Source organism: Salvelinus fontinalis, chromosome 13 (genome assembly GCF_029448725.1).
Source record: "Salvelinus fontinalis isolate EN_2023a chromosome 13, ASM2944872v1, whole genome shotgun sequence".
Classification (NCBI taxonomy): domain Eukaryota; kingdom Metazoa; phylum Chordata; class Actinopteri; order Salmoniformes; family Salmonidae; genus Salvelinus; species Salvelinus fontinalis.
In genome coordinates, this window is record NC_074677.1 from 35,397,628 (window position 1) to 35,423,466 (window position 25,839).

A 25,839-nucleotide genomic window follows, 5' to 3' on the forward strand; every position below is an offset into this window, starting at 1 on the left:
ATCAGTGGAAACAGCTTCACAGGAGCCAGAGCGTTTACAAAACGCGTGTGTGTAGGGGGAGCACAACCTGGCTGGCCGAGCACTGTTCCTGCCGGGTGGGATCCAGCAGAATATTGATGACTCGGGGGAAAGGACGCCTGCTCCATACCCAGCTGCCAGCTTCCATTAAAATTAATGGAGGGATGACCTTTTATTTTCTTCTGTTAGGGGGGGGGGGGGGGGGGGGGGTAGGCTTAGGGTAGGAAACAAACCATGGCTTCCCAGAGTGACTGCTCTGTCATACAGTATCACACAGCCCTGAGGTGCTCGGCTTTGTGTGTGGCAGCAGTGATGGGAATATGTCCACTGGTACAGTACAGTGAAACGTGAGGCCTCAGGCACAAACATCGAATAAACATGTACTTCCACTCATGGAAAACATGTATCATACAGCTTACAATTGGCTCATTCATCCCCCTCCTCTCCCCTGTAACTATTCCCCAGGTCGTTGCTGCAAATGAGAACGTGTTCTCAGTCAACTTACCTGGTAAAATAACGGTAAAATAAATAAATAAAATAAATTACTGTGAAAAGCAGTAAATACTATGCATGTACAAGCTACCATGAAGTGCCATTGGAAATGCATTGGATTTAATTTTAAAGTGACAATCCGGAATTAGTATATTCTATCCTTCAGCCGTTTCCCAAAGCAAGTGACAGGGTGACCACTGTGTTTTAAGTCCCGATTGCCTCCATTAACACAATTGTGCCAAATTCAAATACACTAAGGATGTTTTACAGCAAGTGTGCTGATCAGGTGCTTATCATTCCTCATGCAATGAAGACAGTTGCTCTTAGGACATGTGTACAACATTTTTACTGTGCTAAAATATCATATTGCTCTCCAAGTATTACAGCCGTAAGAGATGTGTTGAATAGAGTGAACATGCAGTCCTGATATTCAGTAGGGTGTGAGTGGCTGAACCTCAGCACTGACCCCACAAGGTCCAGTGTTTCAGAAATAAAACAAGCCTGGGGCCCATTCCAAAGTAGGCACCTACACCAGCCCACATCTGCTATTACGAGTGTGTGCGTTCATGCGTGTGAGAACTGTCTTTTTGGCAGTGGGAGTAATTTTTTTTTTGAGAACTGGATTAAATGAAATATTACTGGCCCAGTTAGTGATACATGACATGCTATTTTATCAAATCAATTCTCTGTAATTAATATTACCTGATTAAACTAATACTGTAAATGTAATTAACTAGGAAGTCGGGGCACCACGAAAGAATGTTTATAGAGCGGTTGTCTTCCGAATAAACTCTTAAAAGACCTGGTAATCCTTTATAATAGCAGTCAATTATCAATGGTCACCTTATTAAGTCTCATCTGAATGTCATAAAATTATTCGTTATCTTCACGAACACTGGCTAACAAGTTGAATCAGCAATACAACATTTGGTTTAATTATTTATTTACTAAATACCAAAATAATCACACAGAATTAGATATACACAGGATGGATCATACATTGATTACTAATTATGTCATACATGAAAACGTCCTTAGCGGACGGAACTGATATGCCAGCTGGTTACACAAAGAAAGGGGGTTGGGTTTGAATGAAAGCGCAGGAAGAATGAGGGACAAAAGGATTGGGTCTCTATCGGACCTTATGAAGCTATGCTATCGTAAATACAGAATCTTATGCATTCTTAATAACCGCCCATTTGGAAAAGGAAAATGCAAGAAATATTTACTCTGAGCTGCGCTTCGATAGATTGGTCGAAGATGGAAGGCTGTGTTGCCCAGCAGAGATCTCCCTTGTCCTTTGCGGTAGAACGGATACGTTGTAGTACCGTCGCCGTGTGGTAGAATGGACACGTTGTAGTACCCTGTCTTTCTGAAGAGATTGTATGTTCTTTCCTAGCCCACGTTTACAGCTGCTGCTAACTCGACGTCTAGGATGTATCACTTCTTTAGTGAATAAGAGTTCAAAGTTCATACCAAGTTGCCATACTATATTCTGGCTGGTATAGTCACATTCATCCTTCCAGCGTGGCGATCGTTACCTCCACGATGAAATTCGCCATTTTAAACGAGTGAGCTGAGTTCACTTGTGAATCCAATTCTCTCATTTCGAAGCTAAAATAACATTTAATCTTTTCACAAATAGTTTCATATTTAAACATTTTAATTGCACAACAATTCCATGTGAATCTGACTTCCCGACTCGACTTCCCAAGATGCACTTTATGTCGTCCTATCATCAGTAATAATGTCTCAGACGACAACTGATCCAACATCATATTCTTTAAACTTCTTGTCAATAGGGGGGCGCTGTTTTCACTTTGGAAAAAATCGTGCCCAAATGAAACGGCCTCGTACTCTTTTCTAGATCATACAATATGCATATTATTATTACTATTGGATAGAAAACACTCAGAAGTTTCTAAAACTGTTTGAATTATATCTGTGAGTAAAACAGAACTCATTTTGCAGCAAACTTCCATATAGGAAGTGAAAAATCTGAAAACGAGGCTCTGTTTCAGGGCCTGCCTATTCAACTGGCTTTTATTTATCGATATGCATGCACTTCATACACCTTCCACTAGATGTCAACAGGCAGTGGAAGGTGGAATGGGGTGTCTAGCTTGATCTGAGGCCGAACAAGAGCTTTTGCAGTGACAGGTCCGGAATGTTCTTTGTCTTCGAAGGCGCGCGGCGGAGCTCGACATTGTCTTCTGAAAAGCATTCGGTTTACACGGCGAATATCTCCGACTCTGATTTTATTTGATACATATGATAATAACATAATAAAGTAGGGTTTTTCAACCGAGTTTTATCAGTTTATTCAACGTTTATTGGGACTTTTGGAGTTTTTCGTTCTTTGCGCCAAGAGAGGATGGGAATGTTAGCAACCTTGGCTAGCATTGTGGCGCGAATTCGACAGAAGAAATGGACATTCTAAAACCAAACAACGATTTATTCTGGACCAAGGACTCCTTGTACAACATTCTGATGGAAGCTCAGCAAAAGTAAGAAAACATTATGATGTTATTTCGTATTTCTGTGTAAAATGTTGACTCCTATTCTCCGCCGTGTTGGTGAGTGCTGTCTCACAATAACGCAAGCTGTATGTTATGGTAAAGTATTTTTTTTAAATCGAACACAGCGGTTGCATTAAGAACCAGTGTATCTTTCATTTGCCATACAACAAGTATTTTTATGTAAAGTTTATGATGAGTTCTTTGGTCAGATTAGGTGAGTGTCCAAAATATCTCCGGACATTCTGGGAAAATGTTGCTACGTATTCACAATGTATAACCACGATTTGCAGCTCTAAATATGCACATTTTCGAACAAAACATAAATGTATTGTATAACATGATGTTATAAGACTGTCGTCATCTGATGAAGTTGTCCAAAGGTTAGTGATTCATTTTATATCTTTTGCTGGTTTTTGCGAAAGCTACCTTTGCGGTGAATAAATGCGTTTGTGCGTTTGGCTATTGTGGTAAGCTAATATAATTCTATATTGTGTTTTTGCTGTAAAACACTTAAAAAATCTGAAATATTGGCTGGATTCACAAGATGTTTATCTTTCATTTGCTGTACACCATGTATTTTTCATAAATGTTTTATGATGAGTATTTATGTATTTCACGTTGCTCTCTGTAATTATTCTGGCTGCTTTGGTGCTATTTTTGATGGTAGCTGCATTGTAAAACTGATTTATACCTCAAATATGCACATTTTCAAACAAAACATAAATGTATTCTATAACATGTTATAAGACTGTCATCTGATGAAGTTGTTTCTTGGTTAGTGACAAATTTTATCTCTATTTTGTCGGTTTTGTGAAAGCTACCTATGCGGTGGAAACATGGTGAAAATATGCGGTTGTGTGTTTGGCTATTGTGGTTAGCTAATAGAAATACATATTGTGTTTTCGCTGTAAAACATTTTAAAAATCGGAAATGATGGCTGGATTCACAAGATGTTTATCTTTCATGTGCTGTATTGGACTTGTGATTTCATGAAAGTTATATTATATGATATCCCTGTCCCATTAGGCTAGGCTATGCTAGTCAGCTTTTTTGATGAGGACGATCCCGGATCCGGGAGAGAGAAGTGGTAGAGGTTTTAAGTACCAACGGATATTTTCAATTGGTTGGATTAACAAAATATGGTCCCGTTCCCAACCTTTTGATGTTACCAGACTCTCTCTACGTTAACCAAGGGCTTTCCAAGAGTTTTTTCGGAAGACACACATTCTTTCATGGTCCTCCGACTTCCTAGTTAATTACATTTACATGATTAGTTTAAATCAGGTAATATTAATTACAGAGAATTGATTTGATAAAATAGCATGTCATATATCACTTAATCCATAGCAAAGACACGACACCACGAAAGTGACAGAACAGTCCTAGCTGTGCCAACCTAAAAAATTACCATGGTAACCATGGCTGCATGTTAGCGCTTCTCAGCAGCACCCACCACACACACACAAACACTAGGATTCATATACATTTAGACAGATCCAATTTCACGAATTTTCCATGACTTTTAATCAAATTTCCATGACCAACAATTGGCAGCGTCTATGTGCGTATAAATAAAGTAAAGATAAATGTGGTATCATTACTGGGAGACTACTCTCTGACCCACTGTACGATCTCCTATCGTTGGGCAAGGCACTTAACCCTCGCACCAAGTAGAACACCTGTTAGACAACTGTATAAAACACAAGTGGTCAACCCTCAGTGGCTCAGTCTGGAGAGCTACTGGGTGGGCAGGCTTTTGATACAGCCCTGCTCAAACACATCAGAGTTCATTTATCAAGGTCCGGTTGAGCAGCTCATTTCTAAAATGTGGTTTGTTAGAGAGGGAATAAAACCCAGTAGCTCTCCTGGAGGATGGTTGACCACCCTTGATGTAAAACATTGCGACATTACATCCAAAGACGTTTTAAGCCTTTATAAAATAATTAGCTCATTCAATATATCAAATGGCTATGGTAGGATACAAATATTTTTTATTCAGCTGAAGCAAGCCCAAACATTTTCTTCAGAAAATGTATATTTTCTTCCGAAAATGTATATTTTCTTGTTTAGTCATTTATCTTAGAAGTGTTTACGTTGCAGGCTGACCAGCATCTATTGAGTTGCAATGTCCCATACATTGAATGTCCAAAATAAATTGATCTACAAAACAAGTTTTGAATTGGCTACCTAGTTAGTCTGTTTTCTATCGTATTTTATTGCCTCTCTCCTTGAGCAACGGCCCACTCACACACAGACACTCTAAAGTGTCATATTCCGATCCTGGCTGATATGTTTAAAAAATATATATTTTTATTAATTTCCCTGACTTTTCGGGTTTGACAATTTCCCAAAACTTTTCCAGGCCTGGAAAACACAATTGTAAAATTCCATGACTTCTCCAGGATTTTCATGACCGTACGAACCCTGAAACACACATACACCTTTTTTGACAAGTTTCCAATAGCAACCACTGAAAAATCTAATGGACAAAGTAACGGAGTTCATCTCCTACAGACATTTGTGAGAAACACTGACTGGTTTAGAGGGGTTTCCTAGAGATGCTGCTACATCACTCAAGGGGCACGGGTTGGACACCTGATTTCGGTTAGATTTTATTTAACCAGGCAAGTCAGTTAAGAACAAATTGTTATTTACAATTACGGCCTACCAAAAGGCCTCCTGAAGGACGGGGATAAAAAAATATATATAGGACACACATCACGACAAGAGACAACACTAAATAAAGGGGCACCTTACAAAATAGCCTCCAACACTCTACTCAGCAAACTGGATGCAGTCTATCACAGTGCCATCCATTTTGTCACCAAAGCCCCATATACCACCCACCACTGCGACCTGTATGTGCTCGTCGGCTGGCGCTCGCTACATATTCGTCGCCAGACCCACAGGCTTCAGGTCATCTATAAGTCTATGCTAGGTAAAGCTCCGCCTTATAGGCCAGCTCACTGGTCACCATAACAACACCAACCCGTAGCACGCGCTCCAGCAGGTATATTTCATTGGTCATCCCCAAAGCCAACACCTTTAGCCGCCTTTCCTTCCAGTTCTCTACTGCCAATGACTGGAATGAATTGCAAAAATCGCTGAAGTTGGAGACATATCTCCCTCACTAAATTTAAACATCAGCTATCTGAGCAGCTTACTGATCGCTGCAGCTGTACATAGCCAATCTGTAAATAGCCCATCCAACTACCTACCTCATCCCCCTATTGTTTTTATTTACTTTTTTCCCTCTTTTGCACAGCAGTATTTCTACTTGCACATCATCATCTGCACATCTATCACTCCAGTGTTCATTTGCTAAATTGTAATTACTTCGCTACACTTGGCCTATTTATTGCCTTACCTCCTTACTCCATTTGCACACACTGTATATAGACTTTTCTATTGTGTTATTGACTGTACTTTTGTTTATCCCATGTGTAACTCTGTGTTGTTGCTTTTGTCGCATTGCTTTGCTTTATCTTGGGCAGGTCACAGTTGTAAATGAGAACTTGTTCTCAACTGGCCTACCTGGTTAAATAAAGGTGAAATAAATATTTAAAAAAATAACCTAAGACAACATAGCATGGCAGCAACACAGCATGGTAGCGACACCACATGTGTATGTGACCAATAAAATTTGATTTGACGACAACATGGTAGCAACACAACATGGCAGCAGCACAAAACATGGTACAAAAACATTATTGGGCACATACAACAGCACAAAAACAAAAAGGAAGAGACAACGGATGCCTGAAAAGTAAAATAAAAAATTTAAAAAAAGGAACCAACGAGTAGTGGGTGTAGAAACGTGACTTCTAAGTGCCACAACCACACATTGGATAAAACAGGCACTGTAAAAAACTGGTATGGCGGTAGGTAGGTAGGCGTAGCAACGTGACTTACTTCATGATGTATTTAGCTCTGTCCACAGTCTGAGCTTTGACCTTGACCAGCAGTGGGTGGCTGGTGTACGTCTCGTTCTTCCACTGCCCGTATAGCCGGTACCTGGGGACCACAGGTAGAACACAGGTGGGTGTGTTAACACTGACGTATCTAATAGTACACACACGAGGACCAGCCTGGGACAAGGACCTTTCAATACCAGAACACAACAGGGCGGAGAATAGAACAATTCGTATAAACGCACATACTCCTGTCTCTGTGTGGACTTTGCTTTCTCCATAAGATGGATTCAAAACAGCTGGCCAAACATGTCAGTTCAAGTAAACAAATGGCACCGCTATGATTGTGTGTGTGTGTGTGTGTGTGTGTGTGTACATGCATAGAGTACCAGTCAAAAGTTTGGACACACCTACTCATTCAAGGGGTTTTCTTTATTTTTACTATTTTCTACATTGTAAAATAGAAGAAGACATCAAAACTATGAAATAATACATACGGAATCATGCAGTAACCAAAAAAAGTGTTAAACAAATCTAAATATATTTTATATTTGAGAACCTTCAATGTAGCAACCCTTTGCCTCAATGACAGCTTTGCACACGCTTGGCATTCCCTCAACCAGCTTCATGAGGTAGAGACCTGGTATGAATTTCAATTAATCTACGGGATTGGTGTCCCCCCCACGGGACGGTTGAGCTAACGTGTGCTCATGTGATTAGCATGACGTTGTAAGTAACAAGAACATTTCCCAGGACATAGACATGTCTTATATGGGCAGAAAGCTTAAATTCTTGATATTATAACGGCACTGTCCAATTTACAGTAGCTATTACAATGAAAGAATACCATGCTATTGTTTGAGGAGAGTGCACAGCTATGAACTCAAAAATGTATTAATAAACCAATTAGGCACATTTAGGTAGTCTTTTTGAGTGGCTGCTGCCAACATACTGACTCAACTCCAACCCACTTTAATAATGGAAATTGATAAAAAAATGTATCACTAGCCACTTTAAACAATACCACTTAATATAATGTATATGTATATACTGTACTCTATATCATCTACTGCATCTTGCCATCTTTATGTAATACATGTATCACTAGCCACTTTAAACTATGCCACTTTTATATTTACATACCCTACATTTCTCATCTCATATGTATATACTGTACTCGATACCATCTACTGCATCTTGCCTATGCCGTTCTGTACCATCACTCATTCATATATCTTTATGTACATATTCTTTTTCCCTTTACACTTGTGTGTATAAGGTAGTAGTTGTGGAATTGATAGGTTAGATTACTTGTTGGTTATTACTGCATTGTCGGAACTAGAAGCACAAGCATTTCGCTACCCTCGTATTAACATCTGCTAACCAAGTGTATGTGACAAATAAAATTTGATTGAACATTTGAATCAGTCTAAAACTTTGCACATACACTGCTGCCATCTAGAGGTCAAGATCTAAATTGCCCCAAAACTGAAACAATACATTATGGCCTTTCTCTTGCATTTCAAAGATGAAAAAATACAAAATAATTTTGTTTTGTATTATGTTTTAACAGATCTAATGTGTTATATTTTCCTACATTAATTTCACATTTCCACAAAGAGTTTCCTTTCAAATGGTATCAAGAATATGCATATCCTTGCTTCAGGTCCTGAGCTACAGGCAGCTAGATTTGGGTATGTCATTTTAGGCAAAAATTGGTAAAAGGGGTACGTTCATTTGTGGAATTTACTTCTTAATGTGTTTGAGCCAATCACTTGTGTTATGACAAGGTAGGGTTGGTATACAGAAGATACCCCTATTTGGTAAAAAAACAAGTCCATATTATGGCAAGAACAGCTCAAATAAGCAAAGAGAAACAACAGTCCATCATTACTTCAAGACATAAAAATCAGTCAATAAGGAACATTTCAAGAACTATTAAAGTCTCTTCAAGTGCATTCGCAAAAAACATCAAGCGCTATGATGAAACTGGCTCTCATGACGACCGCCACAGGAATGGAAGACCCAGAGTTACCTCTGCTGCAGAGGATAAGTTCATTAGAGTTACCAGCCTCAAAAATTGCAGCCAAATAAATGCTTCAGAGTTCAAGTAACAGACACATCTCAACACCAACTGCTCAGAGGAGACTGTGTGAATCAGGCCTTCAATGATCGAATTGCTGCAAAGAAACCACTACTAAAGGACACCAATAATAAGAAGAGACTTGCTTGGGCCAAGAAACATGAGCAATGGACATTCGACCGGTGGAAATCTGTCCATTGGTCTGACGAGTCCAAATTTGAGATTTTTGGTTCTAACCGCCGTGTCTTTGTGAGATGCAGCGTAGGTGAACGGATGATCTCCACATGTGTGGTTCCCACCATGAAGCATGGAGGAGGTGTGATGGTGCTTTGCTGGTGACATCGATTTAAAATTCAAGGCACACTAACCAGCATGGCTACCACAGCATTCTGCAGCAATACGCCATCCCATCTGGTTTGCACTTAGTGGGGCTATCATTTGTTTTTCAACAGGACAACGAGCCAAAACACACCTCCAGGCTGTGAAAGGGATATTTGACCAAGAAGGAGAGTGATGGAGTGCTGCAACAGATGACCTGGCCTTCACAATCACCTGACCACAATCCAATTGAGATGGTTTGGGATGAGTTGGACTGCAGAGTGAAGGAAAAGCAGCCAACAAGCGCTCAGCATATGTGGGAACTCCTTCAAGACTGTTAGAAAAGCAGTTCAGATGAACCTGGTTGAGAGAATGCCAAGAGTGTGCAAAGCTGTCAACAAGGCAAAGGGTAGCTACTTTGAAGAATCTCAAATATATTTTGATTTGCTTAACACTTTTTTGGTTACTACATGATTCCATGTGTTATTTCATCGTTTTGATGTTTTCAGTATAATTATACAATGTAAAAAAAATAGTAAAATAAAGATAAAACCCTTGAATTAGTAGGTGTGTCCAAACCTTTGACTGATACTATATAGAAACTCACCAAAATAGAAACGTCCCTTTTTCAGGACCCTGTCTTCCAAAAATAATTTGTAAAAATGTAAATAACTTCACAGATCTTCATTGTAAAGGGTTTAAACACTGTTTCCCATGCTTGTTCAATGACCCATAAACAATGAACATGCACCTGTGGAACGGTCATTAAGACACTAGCAGCTTAGACGGTAGGCAATTAAGGTCACAGTTATGAAAACTTAGGACACTAAAGAGGCCTTTCTACTGACTCTGAAAAACACAAAAAGAAAGATGCCCAGGTTCCCTGCTCATCTGCATGAACGTGCCTTAGGCATGCTGCAAGGAGGCATGAGGACTGCAGATGTGGCCAGGGCAATAAATTGCCATGTCCATACTGTGAGACGCCTAAGACAGCGCTACAGAGAGACAAGATGGACAGCTGATCGTCCTCGCAGTGGCAGACCATGTGTAACAACACCTGCACAGGATCGGTACATCCGAACATCACACCTGTGGGACAGGTACAGAATGGCAAAAACAACTGCCCGAGTTACACTAGGAACGCACAATCCCTCCATCAGTGGTCAGACTGTCCGCAATAGGCTGAGAGAGGCTGGACTGAGGGCTTGTTGTCCTGTTGTAAGGCAGTTCCTCACCAGACATCACCGGCAACAACGTCGTCTACGGGCACAAACCCACTGTCGCTGGACGAGACAAGCACTTTTTGCCAGTCCGGTCACTGACGAGTTGCGGTTTTGTCTCACCAGGGGTGATGGTCGGATTCGCGTTTATCGTCGAAGGAATGAGCGTTACACCGAGGCCTGTACTTTGGAGCGGGATTTATTTGGAGGTGGAAGGGCCGTCATGGTCTGGGGCGTTGTGTAACAGCATCATCGGACTGAGCTTGTTGTCATTCTCAACGCTGTGCGTTACAGTGAAAACATCCTCCTCCCTCATGTGGTACCCGTCCTGCAGGTTCATCCTGACATGACCCTCCAGCATCACAATGCCACCAGCCATACTGCTCGTTCTATGCGTGATTTCCTGCAAGACAGGAATGTCAGTGTTCTGCCATGGCCAGCGAAGAGCCCGGATCTCAATCCCATTGAGCACGTCTGGGACCTGTTGGATTGGAGGGTGAGGGCTAGGGCCATTCCCCACAGAAATGTCCGGGAACTTGCAGGTTCCTTGGTGGAAGAGTGGGGTAACATCTCACAGCAAGAACTGGCAAATCTGGTGCAGTCCATGAGGAGTAGATGCACTGCAGTACTTAATGAAGCTGGTGGCCACACCAGATACCGACTAACTTTTGATTTTGACCCCACCCTTTGTTCAGGGACAATTTATTAAATTTCTGTTAGTCACATGTCTGTGGAACTTGTTCAGTTTGTGTCTCAGTTGTTGAATCTTGTTTTGTTCATACAAATATTTACACATGTTAAGTTTGCTGAAAATAAACGCAGTTGACAATGAGAGGACATTTCTTTTTTTTGCTGAGTTTATATACGTCTCACCTGTGCTGGTAAGGGAACAGTTTGAAGAGGCCCCAGAGTTCTTCTGACATGCAGGCGTTACACTCCATTAGAGAGAGCGAGGGCAGCAGCACCTGGTCTGCAATGCTCAGGAAACAACTCAGCAATGTGTCCTAGGAGGGAACAGCAGCACATCAACTACCAGAGCACAAACCACAGTGCGTGTATGCTCATATTCTATTTATTCTCTGTGCATACCTCTTACTGATTAGCACAACAAGGCTGTTCTAAGTCACTTCTTGGTCTCATTTACTTTGATAACTCACCATTTTGTCCTTGATGTGGTCATTTCTAGCCTCATTTTGGTACTGTAGGAACAAAAGAGGACAATTAATGAGATGAAGCCAGAGTATGAGAGGTTATGCCAAATAATGTTCCTTTGGGGATCAATTAAAGCATTACTTATCATCAAATGACAAACTGATGGTGGGGCCTGTACCTCTTTCATGAAGCCCTTGCCCAGTCGTACTATCTTGGCAAAGAGGATGGGGTCGTGGGAGAGGTGAGGCCCCAGGTAGCAGAGCATGCTGAACACATCCCTGCGTAAGTCCTCAAAGCTCTCGGCAGGCCTGGGGGCCCGCTTGTTCCTCAGGGGCCTCATCACACAGCCCTTGGCCCCTTTGGGGACCCCGGCTCTGCAAGGGAAACACAAGTGAGACAGGGCATACTAAACACATCAACATAGAGCCTCCATTGCTCTAGTGTGAACAGGAAGTGGTTCTGTTTGTGGTTGTCATTATGTGTTTGTTTTCCGTGTGTTTTCGGTGTGTCCCCCTACAATTGAATGAAAGGATGGCATCAGAGGAGGTTATAGTCTGGCTGGCTGTGTATGTACACTCTGGCATGTCGTGTTGCAGTGTATTTAGGTGCATGTGTGTGCATCTCTTTGTTCCACCAGTGTGTGAAGAGCACTAAGTGAACCTGTGGGAGCGGGCAGGCACCTGCGGTACAGCGGCTCCACAGTCAGGTGCAGCAGCTGGCACAGTGCCAGGGCGATGGCCTTGTGAGAGGTGGCGTAGAAGGCAGGCATCTGGTCCATAATGCTCTGGGCATGGTGCCAGTCTCCGATCCTCAGCAGCGCTTCCAGCAAGCCCAGCTTCTGGTTATCTGGAGGCTGAGCGGAGAGGGGGAGATACTGAGTGTGAATGTGTGTGTGTTTGAGTGAAGCTCAGGGCAATTGGAGCAACAGAAGCAGTAGTTAGAGAGCAGCTCTTCCTAAGTCCTTAGTTTATGACTGTCAGTAATAAACTAGCTGAGGGATCTCACACAGTACAAAGCAGGCCCATTAAAAGAGGTTACGGAGGATTTGCAAACACAAAGCCAAGTCAGTAAACCCCGAGACGTCATTTACTCCAGCAGCAATGGATGGGAACAAGGAAGTGTAGAAATCCCTCATCCTATCTGACGCTGCACTTCATTTATGTGTGACTGACACAACCAACTGTGACACAGCATAGTAACAAGGCAGTGCTGTCAGGGAGAGGCTGTGACCGTGGGATGAGAGAGCTAGCTAGAGGACGAGTGGATATTCTGCTCCGTCAATGTCACACTGTCTTCTTTTTGCGACCAGGCTATTCTCAAAATGTGCCCTCATCTCACACTGTGGGGTTAATTTTGAAATGTTTTTTAAGCCACAGAAAAACTATTGTTGAAACAGATATTCACGCAATTTAGCATTAGCATGACGTGGGCACCCAGTTGACTGAGATGCAATCTGACAATCCGGAGCTTGGGCTGGAGGCTGGAGTTATTTTAGAAACATGGCCCACAAAAGCCTTCAGTGTTGCTATTCGTTAGAGTTAGCGCGCGGGATGGTGATAGGGGGTGGAAAAGGGGGCCGTGTGGAGTCTGCACGTTTAACACGTCTGCGGCTGTGGCCTGACCGCTGCAGCGCTACCTAACAGACCTCCTCTGGTCCATCAATCACCGCCTGTGCAGTCTATCTGTGGTCCTCAGCAGCACGCTCTGCCTCAGACAGACACTGATTAGCACCTCGTTAACACACACACAACAATAAAGCATTTCCTTTGCCTTCAGCTACACACTGAGGCAGCCTTACAATGACTGGGATTCATCATGGAAAACAAAGAAGGACACTTGATGGAAGTAGAAGTAGTGCTTTGGTACAGAAGCTGAACCCAAACGTGCAGACATGTTTTTCCAATGGTAGAAATATATGTTGAGTAATGGTCATGAGATTACTTTACCTTGTCGTTCTTCTCCTCCTCTTTCTCCTTCTCTCTCTCCTTGTCCTCCATCTTCTCGGAGGGCACCACCACCATGGTGAGCTTGCGGGCGATCTGCTTGGCCTCCGTGATCTCTCTCTTGTGCTCCTCTACAATGCTGGCATCCAGTGGCATCAGCTGGGAGGGCAAGGCAGAGGCACAGAGGACAGGACAGACTCAGTCATATGTCAGATCACAGCTTACAGTACAATGCGATTCCATTTTCTTATTGGATCACCTGCTGCACAATCGGGCATTCACTGAGGACAAACAATGTTAGTCTTAAACCTTATACAGTGCATTCGGAGAGTATTCAGACCTCTTGACATTCTCCACATTTTGTTAAATTACAGACTTATTCTAAAATGGATTACATTATTTGTCTCATCAATCTACACACAATAAAGCAAAAACAGTTTTGAAATTTTTGCAAATGTATTAAAAATAAAAAAACAGAAATAGCTTATTTACATAAGTATTCAGACCCTTTGATATTAGACTCTAAATTGATCTCAGGTGCATCCTGTTTCCATTGATCATCCTTGACATGTTTCTACAACTTGATTGGAATCCACCTGTGGTAAATTCAATTGATTGGACATGATTTGGAAAGGCACACACCTGTCTATATAAGGTCCCACAGTTGACAGTGCATGTCAGAGCAAAACCCAAGCCATGAGGTCGATGGAATTGTCCGTAGAGCTCCGAGACAGGATTGTGTCGAGGCACAGATCTGGGGAAGGGTACCAAAAAATGTATGCAGCATTTAATGTCCCCAAAAACACAGTGGCCTTCATCATTCTTAAATGTTTATTATTCTTTTTTTCTTTACCCCCTTTATCTCCCCAATTGGTAGTTATAGTCTTGTCCCATCGCTGCAACTCCCGTACGGACTCGGGAGAGGCGAAGGCCGAGAGCCATGTGTCCTCCAAAACACGACCCTGCCCAGCCGCAATGCTTCTTGACACACTGCTCGCTTAACTCGGAAGCCAGCCGCACCAATGTGTCAGAGTACACACCATCCAACTGGAGACCTTGTCAGAGTGCATGCGCCCGGCCCGCCACAGGAGTCGCTAGAGCGCGATGGGACAAGGACATCCCGGCCGGCAAAACCCCTCCCCTAACCCGGACGTCGCTGGGCCAATTGTGCGCCGCTTCATGGGTCCCAAGATTCAACTCTTTGGCCTGAATGCCAAGCGTCACGTCTGGGGGAAACCTGGCACCATCCCTATGGAGAAGCATGGTGGTAGTAGCATCATGCTGTGGGGATGTTTTCCAGTGCAGGGACTGAGAGACTAGTCAGGATCGAGGGAAAGATGAACGGAGCAAAGTACAGAGAGATCCTTGATGAAAACCTGCTCCAGAGCGCTCAGGACCTCAGACCGGAGTGAAGGTTTAGCTTCCAACAGGACAACAATCCAAGCACACAGCCAAGACAATGCAGGAGCGACTTCGGGACAAGTCTCTGAATGACCTTGAGTGGCCCAGCCAGAGCCCAGACTTGAACCCGATCAAACATTTCTGGAGATGCCTGAAAATTGCTGTGCAGCGACGCTCCCCATTCAACCTGAGACTTTGAGACGATCTGCATGTAGCATCATACCCAAGAAGACTTGAGGTTGTAATTGCTGCCAAAGGTGCTTCAACAAAGTACTGAGTAAAGGGTCTGAATACTTGTGTAAATGTGATATTTCAGTTTGATAATTTTATTTTAAATTTGCACACAAAAAATATCTAAGAACCTGTTTTTGCTTTGTCATTTAGGGGTATTGTGTATATTGTAGAATGATGAGGGGAAAAATATGATTTAATACATTTTAGAACAAGGCTGTAACGTAATAAAATGTGGAAAAAGGGGTCAGAATACTTTCCGAATGCACTGTATATAAAATTATATTTATATGTAATACAAAGTGTGAATTGAGAGATGCTTACGTGCACATAGAGGTCCTCCAGCTCTATGAGGTTGTGGAGGAGGAGGGCAGCAGCAATGTGGTAGAGTGACGTAGGGGTCTCTTCATTAGGCTCCTGGGGGAGAGGGACAGTCAGAGAATACTCATTATGTACTGAGGAACAGCTAACGGATGGGGGGTCTAGTACAAATCAATATAGAAATTCACTCGGCTGTCCTTTGTTCCTCAACTTGGAGCTAAAGTGTGTATTTCAGTGCCGGGCAGCATTACTATTCACATCTGGTCTGAATGCACCATTTTTGCTCATTCCTGCAGGTCAAGGGAGAATAGATGGAGAAAATTCCAAACCTGGGCAAGACTTATGTTCTCATCAATAAGACCTCGAAGTCTTTTCATTTAAATTGTTTATGGATTTCTCTGCTTCTTGTGCAGGTAGCTCCTCACAAATACCCATTTGCACAGTTTCTATGTGGCAGGTTTCAGACAAGCTGCAGAGTGCAGACAGTCAATGTCCAGTGGGGAGTCTGCTCTCTCTCACCTGGTTGAACTTGAACTTGAAGCCCAGGATGTGGCAGAGGGTGAGGGGTTCACACATGTATGACTTGATGAGGGGCAGGAAGAAGTCATCCTGGTCAGAGCGACACTCGTACACCTCCAGGATGATGTCCAGAACGCGGTTGGGGTCCAGGTTGAAGCATCCTTCAGGGTGGAGACGGGGTAAGTGTACAAATGACATCCAAATAACTTGGGTACCAAATATGGAGATGTGTTATGTAAATACTATTTGGGAGTCTAACTGGTCAGGTATTGTTTTTAAAAGTTCTACAAATATCTACAGAAATGATTCATAACCGTCACAGAAAACAAACTAAATCAAAGAGTGCCACAAGGGGCAGTTGTGTCTTGGCTGTAGAGAATGTGATGACAATGTAAAAAGACGAGGGGTTTCATACCTATCAGGGACTTGATGCTCTCTAGGACGACGTGGCTAGTGATGTTGCCTGAGAGGTCTTGGCCCAGCTCAGTGATCAGCTTGGCATAGCCCTCATTCTCTTCCCTTAGCAAGTTGAACTTCTGCTGCTTGTAACTAAGGGGACAGAGTTGAAAATAATATATGAGGCCACACACTACACAACCATGAGACAAAATTTTAGGCCCACATTTGAATGTGAATGAAAATATTATTTATTGTGTCTCTAGTGTATTACAGAGTAATAGAACCCTATACGGCCTGAATTACCATGTATTGCAACAAAGTAGTGTCTGAACAACAGCCTGAGAGAATATTAAAAAACTAAAGTATTGCAATTGATCTACATTCTGTGCTGACATTAATTAAATGTGGCATTCATGGCAAAGCTCTCATCCTATAGTGTAAATAGTCACGTATTAAACACCACAGCCACAGGCTGTAAGGTGGATAAAACATGGGTGGAGATGCAACCTTGAGTTAACAGCCTCTCCAGCACAGTCAGCCCAGCTGAGTAACAGATGTGCCCGGACCTATCCTGGGGATAACAGCAGCTAACCCAGGTTCTGGAGGGTGACGATGTGGGTTTTAACCTTTAACACTGTTTTTAATTTGGCTACATGGACAGACCAATTTACTACGCTGTTGACCTTTTGACACTGAACATGACCAGATTTTTGTTTTTTACATATGAAAGTAAGTCACTGCTCCACTTACAATAGCTTGGTCTTGATTTTGACGATTTTCTGGTTGAACTGATGGGCTTGCTTTATGAGTCCTAGGGACTCCAGGGTCTCTGGGTCCAGTCTCTCCTTCAGGATGGCATCTGGCACAAATAACTGAAGAGATGGCAGGAGGAAAACAAACAAGTGTCATATAAATACTGGTAAATATATCTTATATGGTTATGAATGATAGCAAATTTAAAGAGGCAATCAGCAGTTGAAACAAAAACAAAGCGTTCTCCCGCCCGTTTCGGTAAAAAGCTGAGGGATGGGGCTGGAGAACTATAACTACTCTTAAAATCATAAACAGCACGACGGATGCAAGTACTGACCATACATGATATCAAAATGTGAGTAAGACCTTTAAACAGGTCAACATTCACAAGGCCGCGGGGCCAGACGGATTACCAGGACGTGTACTCACGAGCATGCGCTAATCAAATGGCAAGTGTCTTCAGTGACATTTTCAACCTCTCCCTGACCGAGTCTGTAATACCTATGTTTCCAGCAGACCACTATAGTTTTTGTGCCCAAGAAAGCCAAGGTAACCTGCCTAAATGACTACCACCCTATAGCACTCATGACTATAGCCATGAAGTGCTTTGAAAGGTTGGTCATGGCTCAACACTATCATCCCAGAAAACCTAGACCCACTACAATTCGCATACCGCCCCAACAGATCCACAAATTACACAATCTCTATTGCACTCCACACTGCCCTTTACCACCTGGACAAAACAGAATGCTGTTTGTTGACTACAGCTCATGCCCTCAAAACTCATCACTAAGCTAAGGACCCTGGGACTAAACACCTCCCTCTGCAACTGGATCCTTGACATCCTGACGGGCTGCCCTCAGGTGGTAAGGGTAGGCAACAACACATCTGCCACGCTGACACTCAATGCAGGGGCCTATCAGGGCTGCGTGCTTAGACCCTTCCTGTACGCCCTGTTCACTCCCTGGCCACGCACGACTCCAACACCATCAATAAGTTTGCTGACAAAACGACGGTGGTAGGCCTGATCACCGACAACGAGACAACTTATAGGGAGGAGGTCAGAGACCTGGCAGTGTGGTGCCATGACAACAACCTCTCCCTCAACATGAGCAAGACAAATAAGCTGATTGTGGACTACAGGAAAAGGTGGGCCGAGCACGCCCCCATTCACATCAATGGGGCTGTAGTGGAGCGGATAGAGAGCTAACAAACTATCATGGTTCAAACACACAAAGAGTCATAGAGAGGGCACGACAATGCCTATTCCCCCTCAGGAGACTGAAAAGATTTGGGTCCTCAGATCCTCAAAAAGTTATACAGCTGCACCATCCTGACTGGTTGCAACAACGCTTGGTATGACAACTGCTCGGCATCCTTCCACAAGTTGCTACCGAGGGTACTGCAAACGGCGCAGTACATCACAGGGGCCACGCTTCCTGGGGCCAAGCTTTCTGCCATCCAGGACCTCATTACCAGGCGGTGTCAGAGGCCCTAATAATTTTCAAAGACTCCAGTCATAGACTGTTCTCTCTGCTACCGCACGGCAAGCGGTACCGGAGCACCAAGTCTAGGTCCAAAAGGCTCCTTAACAGCTTCTACCCCTAAGCCATAAGACTTCTGAACAGTTGATCAGATGGTTATCTGGACTATTTGCAAATTGACCCATTTTTTACGCTGCTGATACTCTGTTTTTTATGTATGCATTGTCACTTCACCTCTACCTACATGTACATATTACCTCAACTAACTTGTACCCCTGCACATTGACTCGTTGCCGGTACCCCCTGTATATAGCCTCGTTATTGTTATTTTAGTGTGTTAATTTTTTAAAAGTACTTTAGATTATTTAAATATGTTATTTTTTTAGCAAACATTTTCTTTAAAAAAAACTGCATTGTTGGTTGAGGGCTTGTAAATAATTCGATTTGCTTTGAATTTGAAATTATAGTTTGAAACATGTTTTGAGGCTATATAATGTTTGTTTACATTTACTTTGTTTACAAACATTGGAGTAAAACAAGCGTATATATTTTGGATTCTGATGGGATACGACAGTTGAACAAAGTTAATGAGGCATATATATAAGAATCAATGTCTACATACAGTATCATTCATAAGTTAATTTTTTTTTAGCAACTGCTGATTGCACCTTTAACATTTGTGAAGAAAATCAAACATTACTATAATATTCTAAATTCAGAACCAATTTAAAAAACGTTTGTTCTTATTTAAGCTTGAAACAAATACTGTGTTTTGGCCTTACAATGGGAAATACAACAAAGGTTGAGTTTTGTTTGAACAATACTACCACCTAGTGAAAGTTTGACATAATTTCATGATAACGGATTTTTGCTCCTTGCAGTAAAAACTTTAAATATACCTACCAGACATGCTCCCACTAGCTGGGTGTAATGGTCGCGTTTGTTTTTTTCCTCCAAAGAACTGGTCTCTATGTCTGTCAAAAATGAATTATTAAAACATAATATCATGATAACATTACAGTAATTGGCCAACTCATTTTTTTTTTACATTTAGGCATACAATTTCAAATGACTGTCACAATATGCCCAAACTGAAGTTATACCCACCTAGTATACTGAAAACATCTGCTAAAATGGATGGCATGTCATCGCGCAGTTCCTGGAAATAAACAAGAAATCAGAAGCATTCAAGACATACATTATTAAAAAAGGTAAATTCTCAATTACTTTTGTTTGCTGATAGAGAAGTTCCAGAAGTATCATTTAGCTTTCTCTACAAGCAAAGCACAAGGTTCAGTCAGATTAATGAATTGGCTGGTCAGCAAAAGGGAACACTGTTTTCTTCTAGCACAGGTGCAAGTGTACCTTGTCTGCAGTAGTGGAAAAAGTGGCTAAATGTCATACTTGAGTAAAAGATACCTTAATAGAAAATGCCTCAAGTGAAAGTCACCCAGTAAAATACTACTCGAGTAGAAGTAAAGTATTTGCTTTTAAATATACTTAAGTATCAAAAGTAATTGATAAAATATACTTAGATAAAAAGTCAAATTAAAAGTATACATCTTTTAAAATTCCTTATATTAGACAGGATCAGACGGAACCATTTAATACTCCAACACTCCGACATCATTTACAAATGAACCATGTGTTTATTAGTGAGTTAGCCAGATCAGAGGCAGTAGAGATGACATGGGATGTTCTCTTGATTCAGTGCATTCGGAAAGTATTCAGACCCCTTGACTTTTTCCACATTTTGTTACATTACAGCTTTATTCTAAAATCTATTAAATTAATTGTTTTCCTCATTGATCCACACACAACGACAAAGTGAAACAGGTTTTTAGAAAACTTTGCACATTTATTTAAAAAGAAAATAACAGAAATACCTTATTTACATAAGAATTCTAACCCTTTGCTATGAGACTCGAAATTGAGTTCAGGTGCATCCCGTTTCCATTGATCATCCTTGAGATGTTCCTACAACTTGATTGGAGTCCACCTGTGGTAAATTCAATTGATTGGACATGATTTGGAAAGGTTCACACCTGGCTATATAAGGTCCCACAGTTGACAGTGCATGTCAGAGAAAAAAACAAAATTCTCTGGTCTGATGAAACTAAGATTGAACTCTTTGGCCTGAATGCCTAGCGTCACCTCTGGAGGAAACCTGGCACCATCCCTACGGTGAAGCATGGTGTGAAGCATCATGCTGTGGGGGTGTTTTTCAGCGGCAGGGACTGGGAGACTAGTCAGGATCGAGGCAAAGATGAACGGAGCAAAGTACAGAGATCCTTGATGAAAACCTGCTCCATAGGGCTCAGGACCTGGGGCTTCGGTCCACCTTCCAACAGGACATCAACCTTGAACACACAGCCAAGACAACGCAGGAGTGGCTTTGGGACACGTCTCTGAATGTCCTTGAGTGGCCCAGCCAGAGCCCAGACTTGAACCCGATCAAACATCTATGGAGAGACCTGAAAATAGCTGTGCAGCGATGCTCCCCATCCAACCTGACAGAGCTTGATAGGATCTGCAGAGAAGAATGGGAGAAACTCCCCAAATACAGGTGTGCCAAGGTTGTAGCGTCATACCCAAGAAGACTCGAGGCTGTAATTGCTGCCAAAGGTGCTTCAACAAAGTACTAAGTAAAGGGTTCAGTTTATTTGTAATAAATTAGCAAAAATATCTAAAAACCTGTTTTTGCTTTGTCATTATGGGGTATTGCTTAACTTCACTAGGGTAGGGGGCAGCATTCGGAATTTTAGATGAAAAGCGTGCCCAAATTAAAAACTGCCTGCTACTCAGGCCCAGATGCTAGGATATGCATATAATTAGTAGATTTGGATAGAAAACACTCTAAAGTTTCCAAAACTTTTAAAATAATGTCTGAGTATAACAGAACTGATATGGCAGGCGAAAACCAGAGGAAAATCCAACCAGGAAGTACTATTATTTTGAAAGACTGTTTTTTCATTGAAAGCCTATCCACCATACAAAGACTTGTAGAGGAAGCTCTATGGCATGTGGCCAGTCTTTAGGCATTGTTTCAGGCCAGTCTTCAGGCATTGTTTTACTCTGAAAAATGAGGGAGATACAGCACTTTCAATGAGAAGCCAGTGGAAATTTCCACACATCAGCCATGCGCCTGATCGGGAACGCGCCTTTCTTGTTTCTCCTTTCCTATTGACAAAGCTTTTGTCTGGTTGAAATATTATTGATTATTTATGACAAAAACAACTGGAGGATTGATTTTAAACATCGTTTGGCATGTTTCTACCAACTTTTATTGGACTTTTCGTTTTTACTGGACAGTTGTCATAAAGAGGGACATTATCAAACAAAACAAACATTTATTGTCTAACATGGAGACCTGCGAGTGCCACCAGATGACGATCAAAGGTAAGTGATTTTAATGCTATTTCTGACTTGTGAGCCCTCTCCTTGGCTGGGAAATGGCTCTATGGGTTTCTGTAGCTAGGTGTTGACCTAACATAATCGCAAAGTGTGCTTTCGCCGTAAAGCCTTTTTGAAATCTGACACAGCGGTTACATTAAGGAGAAGTTTATCTTTATTCGTATGTTTAACACTTGTATCTTTTATCAATGTTTATGATGAGTATTTCTGTTATTTGATGTGGCTCTCTGCACTTTCACAGGATGTTTGTTTGAGACAATGCATTTCTGAACATAACGCGCGAATGTAAACTGAGATTTTTGGATATAAATATGAACTTTATCGAACAAAACATACATGTATTGTGTAACATGAAGTCCTGAGTGCCATCTGATGAAGATCATCAAAGGTTAGTGATTAATTTAATCGCTATTTCTGACTTGTGAGCCCTCTCCTTGGCTGGAAAATGGCTGTATGGTTTTCTGTGACTAGGTGCTGACCTAACATAATCGCAAGGTGTGCTTTCGCCGTAAAGCCTTTTTGAAATCAGACACTGGCTGGATTAACGAGAAGTTTGGTGTATAAAAAAAATGGTGTATAATACTTTTAATTTTAATTTTAATTATGAGATTTGTTGTTTTGGCGCCCTGCAATTTCCCTGGCTGTTGGTTAGGTTGGGACGCTATCGTCCCACTTGTACCAGAGAGGTTAACAATTTAATACATTTTAGAATAAGGCTATTCTAAACATGTAAGTTCGCATAGAGGCAAATAATGAAACAATTCTACCCATGTTGTGGATTGTAATAATAGAAAAGATAAAAAAAATAATCTTCAAATATATGTGTGTGTATATGTATGTGGATATGTGTGGATGTATTGAGATGGGTGGTGTATGTTTTTTGGTGTTTGAGAAAGTGTGGCGTTAAGTGAGTGAGAAAGGAAATGGTTGCATATCCCAGAACCAATGTATGTCTGTGAGCAAGGGTTGTGAGAGAGCTTTCGATTTTGTGCAAGTGAGGGATATACATTTTAATGAATTATACATCTTATTTATTTCCCATCATGGGGAACTACATTTAAAAAATAAATAATACATCTAATTTATTTATGGTCCTATATTGATGGAACGGACCACATCCCTATACACCCACCTGAACGACCAAGATACTAAGGAGAAGTCCTTATCTGTTTTATGGGCCTGCTGTAAGCGGCCTGTATGCAGCCAAAATGTGGTCAGAGACCTTCTAGAGCAGCACCGCCCGCTCAAGATTCTGAGCCTGCCTGGCGGGTTGGTCCTACAAAGCCAGAGCCCCCTGATGGGAGAGCATAATATTTAAATTCTCAAAGCTGCTAATAAGAACCTTGATGACCTTGTACCTAGCCGGTGGGGATTCCGGGTGCCCCCACCCAGGCAGTGGCAGTGCTGGCAACACTAGCTGCAGTAACCAATGGGCAGGGGGTCACTCGGACATTCAGAGAGGGAGCATATTATTGTGTCCCTGGTGGCACAAAATCAAAGAACTGACTGCACAGAGATGCTTGGAAATATGGTAACAACGGGGGACCATGTATGGGTGTTTCAAGGGAACGGGATATATCTGACCTCTATCATCTAGGACCTGAAAATGGTTAATCAAATCTACCCATTTTTTGCCAACTTTTTGCTCAGTTTTGCCTGCCTTCTCAAACAGCTGCAACTGTATATGCATTCGTAAATCAAGACCTTTCTTGAGTTGGGCTCTGGGATGGTGCAACTGTTGAGAATTTGAGACTACGGTTGGTTGTGTGTGTGGGTGGTGTGTGTGTGCCACAACTGTTGCGAGGGAGTAAAAGATGTTAGGAACAATATAGGATGAATCACAATAATTGCTTGCCATAATGCAATTTTGGTAATGGTGAGACTGGTGAGTGGTAAAAATCCTTTGCATAAACCGCCTAGACTACTACAAATATTAATGGCTAATTTAGGAAAATAACAGAATTTTTAAAAATACATATATTTTTTAATGGCTCTATATATAAAATACAAATCGAGGTGAGGGCGATGGAAATGCGTTTGATCTGCTTCTGTTCTGTGGGTGGCACTGTGTGCTCGTTTCCAAGGATGGGCCCCAGTCTCTCCAGGGCGGTCTGCCGGGCATTGGGATGACAACCCAACTCGGGATGATGGGTGGTTTTAGTGGGCGGAATAATGGGGACCAATTGGAGATTTACTTAGTAGCAACGCAAATATCATGGTACAGCTATATAGACACTCAATCATCATGTTACTTTTTAATGGTACGTTTACAAACATATATCATGACAAATAGAATTGAAACTTGGGTCTCATTATGGTAATTGGTGAAATAAGTATAGCCAGTTATAATTGTAATGGCTTAGCAGATAACAAGAAAAGACGATCAGTATTTACCTGGCTAAAAGAGAAGTTTACAGGAAACTCATTCAACAATTTTAGATAAAGTTTTGTGGAAAAAGTACTGGGGGGGGCAAAATATATTTCTCCCATGGGTAAAGAAATTCAAAAGGGGTGATGATATTAATTAACAGTAATTTTGATCCAAATGTGCACATTGTGCAAACAGATCCTCAAGGTAGATGGATGATTTTAAATATGTTATTAGAACATAAACAGATATGGCTTATTAACCTATATGGTCCAAATAATGATCCAAGCTTCTTTGAAAATATATAATAATTTATCAACTACACAAGCAACACTAAATCAAATAAAAAATGTATTTGTCACATGCGCTGAATACAATAGGTGTAGACCTTACAGTGAAATACTTACGAGACCCTAACCAACAATGCAGGTAAAAAAAAAATAGGGATATGAATAAGAGATAAAAGTAACTAAAAAGTAGCAGTAAAATAACAAGACACTATATACAGGGGGGTACCGATAGAGTCAATGTGCAGGGGCACCGATTCGTTGAGGTAGTATATACACTAGACTTTATTATTATGGTGGGAGATTTTAATAAGGATGTAAATATCTACATGGACCGTAAAGGAAATCACACTACAAACTATCCCCCTAACGCACTTAAGGAATTCATGAATGTCATGGATATATTGGAATTAGTGGATATAGAGAGGCTTAAATACCCTGACCTAGTGAGATATACATGGCAGAGGCTTAATCAAACTAGTCATCTTGATAACTTTTCTTATGTCATTCTCTCTGGCACCAAAAGTGTTGATAGGGGACAGAATGCGGTCAGACCATCACATAATTGGCATATATATTACTCTTACATAATTTCCACGTGGGTGAGGATATTGGAAATGTAATCAAAGCCTACTGGATATAAACATGTTTTTAACTAGGACAAAATAATTTATAACTGACTTTTTCCCACAACATAGGTACAGCCCTTATTGTATGGGACACTTTTACAAGTGCCTTTGAAATTCAGTACTCACTTATTAAACAAAAGCAATTTAGGTCAAGAGAGTCCATATTAACAAAGGAAATTGAAGGACTAACAGCAGATAGAAAGCAATAAAAACTGTACCATAGAGGCTGAGAATAAGTTAGAGGAAAAACAAAAAGAAATAGAGGAACTTATTCAAGAAAGATCCAGTGTAATATATTATAAAAAATAAAGCAAACTGGATGGAATATGGGGAAAAATGTACCAAATTCCTTTTCCATCTTCAACATAGAAATGCTA

General features: G+C 41.5%; 1 protein-coding gene across 4 annotated transcripts in view; it reads right to left on the minus strand.

Moving 5' to 3' along the window:
* Positions 1–25,839, minus strand: part of LOC129868522 (THO complex subunit 2-like) — a 79,815-nt gene that overhangs the window by 44,506 nt on the left and 9,470 nt on the right. For all 4 annotated transcript variants that reach the window (XM_055942588.1, XM_055942587.1, XM_055942586.1 and 1 more), the window contains exons 4-15: positions 19,872–19,923; positions 19,668–19,738; positions 17,278–17,399; positions 16,544–16,677; positions 16,129–16,289; positions 15,613–15,705; positions 13,660–13,815; positions 12,394–12,566; positions 11,892–12,087; positions 11,719–11,760; positions 11,435–11,565; positions 6,942–7,043 (exon numbers count right to left, since the gene is read on the minus strand). In XM_055942588.1, the coding sequence (XP_055798563.1) occupies positions 6,942–7,043; positions 11,435–11,565; positions 11,719–11,760; positions 11,892–12,087; positions 12,394–12,566; positions 13,660–13,815; positions 15,613–15,705; positions 16,129–16,289; positions 16,544–16,677; positions 17,278–17,399; positions 19,668–19,738; positions 19,872–19,923 (1,433 nt within the window). The remainder of the gene's footprint in view (positions 1–6,941; positions 7,044–11,434; positions 11,566–11,718; positions 11,761–11,891; positions 12,088–12,393; positions 12,567–13,659; positions 13,816–15,612; positions 15,706–16,128; positions 16,290–16,543; positions 16,678–17,277; positions 17,400–19,667; positions 19,739–19,871; positions 19,924–25,839) is intronic.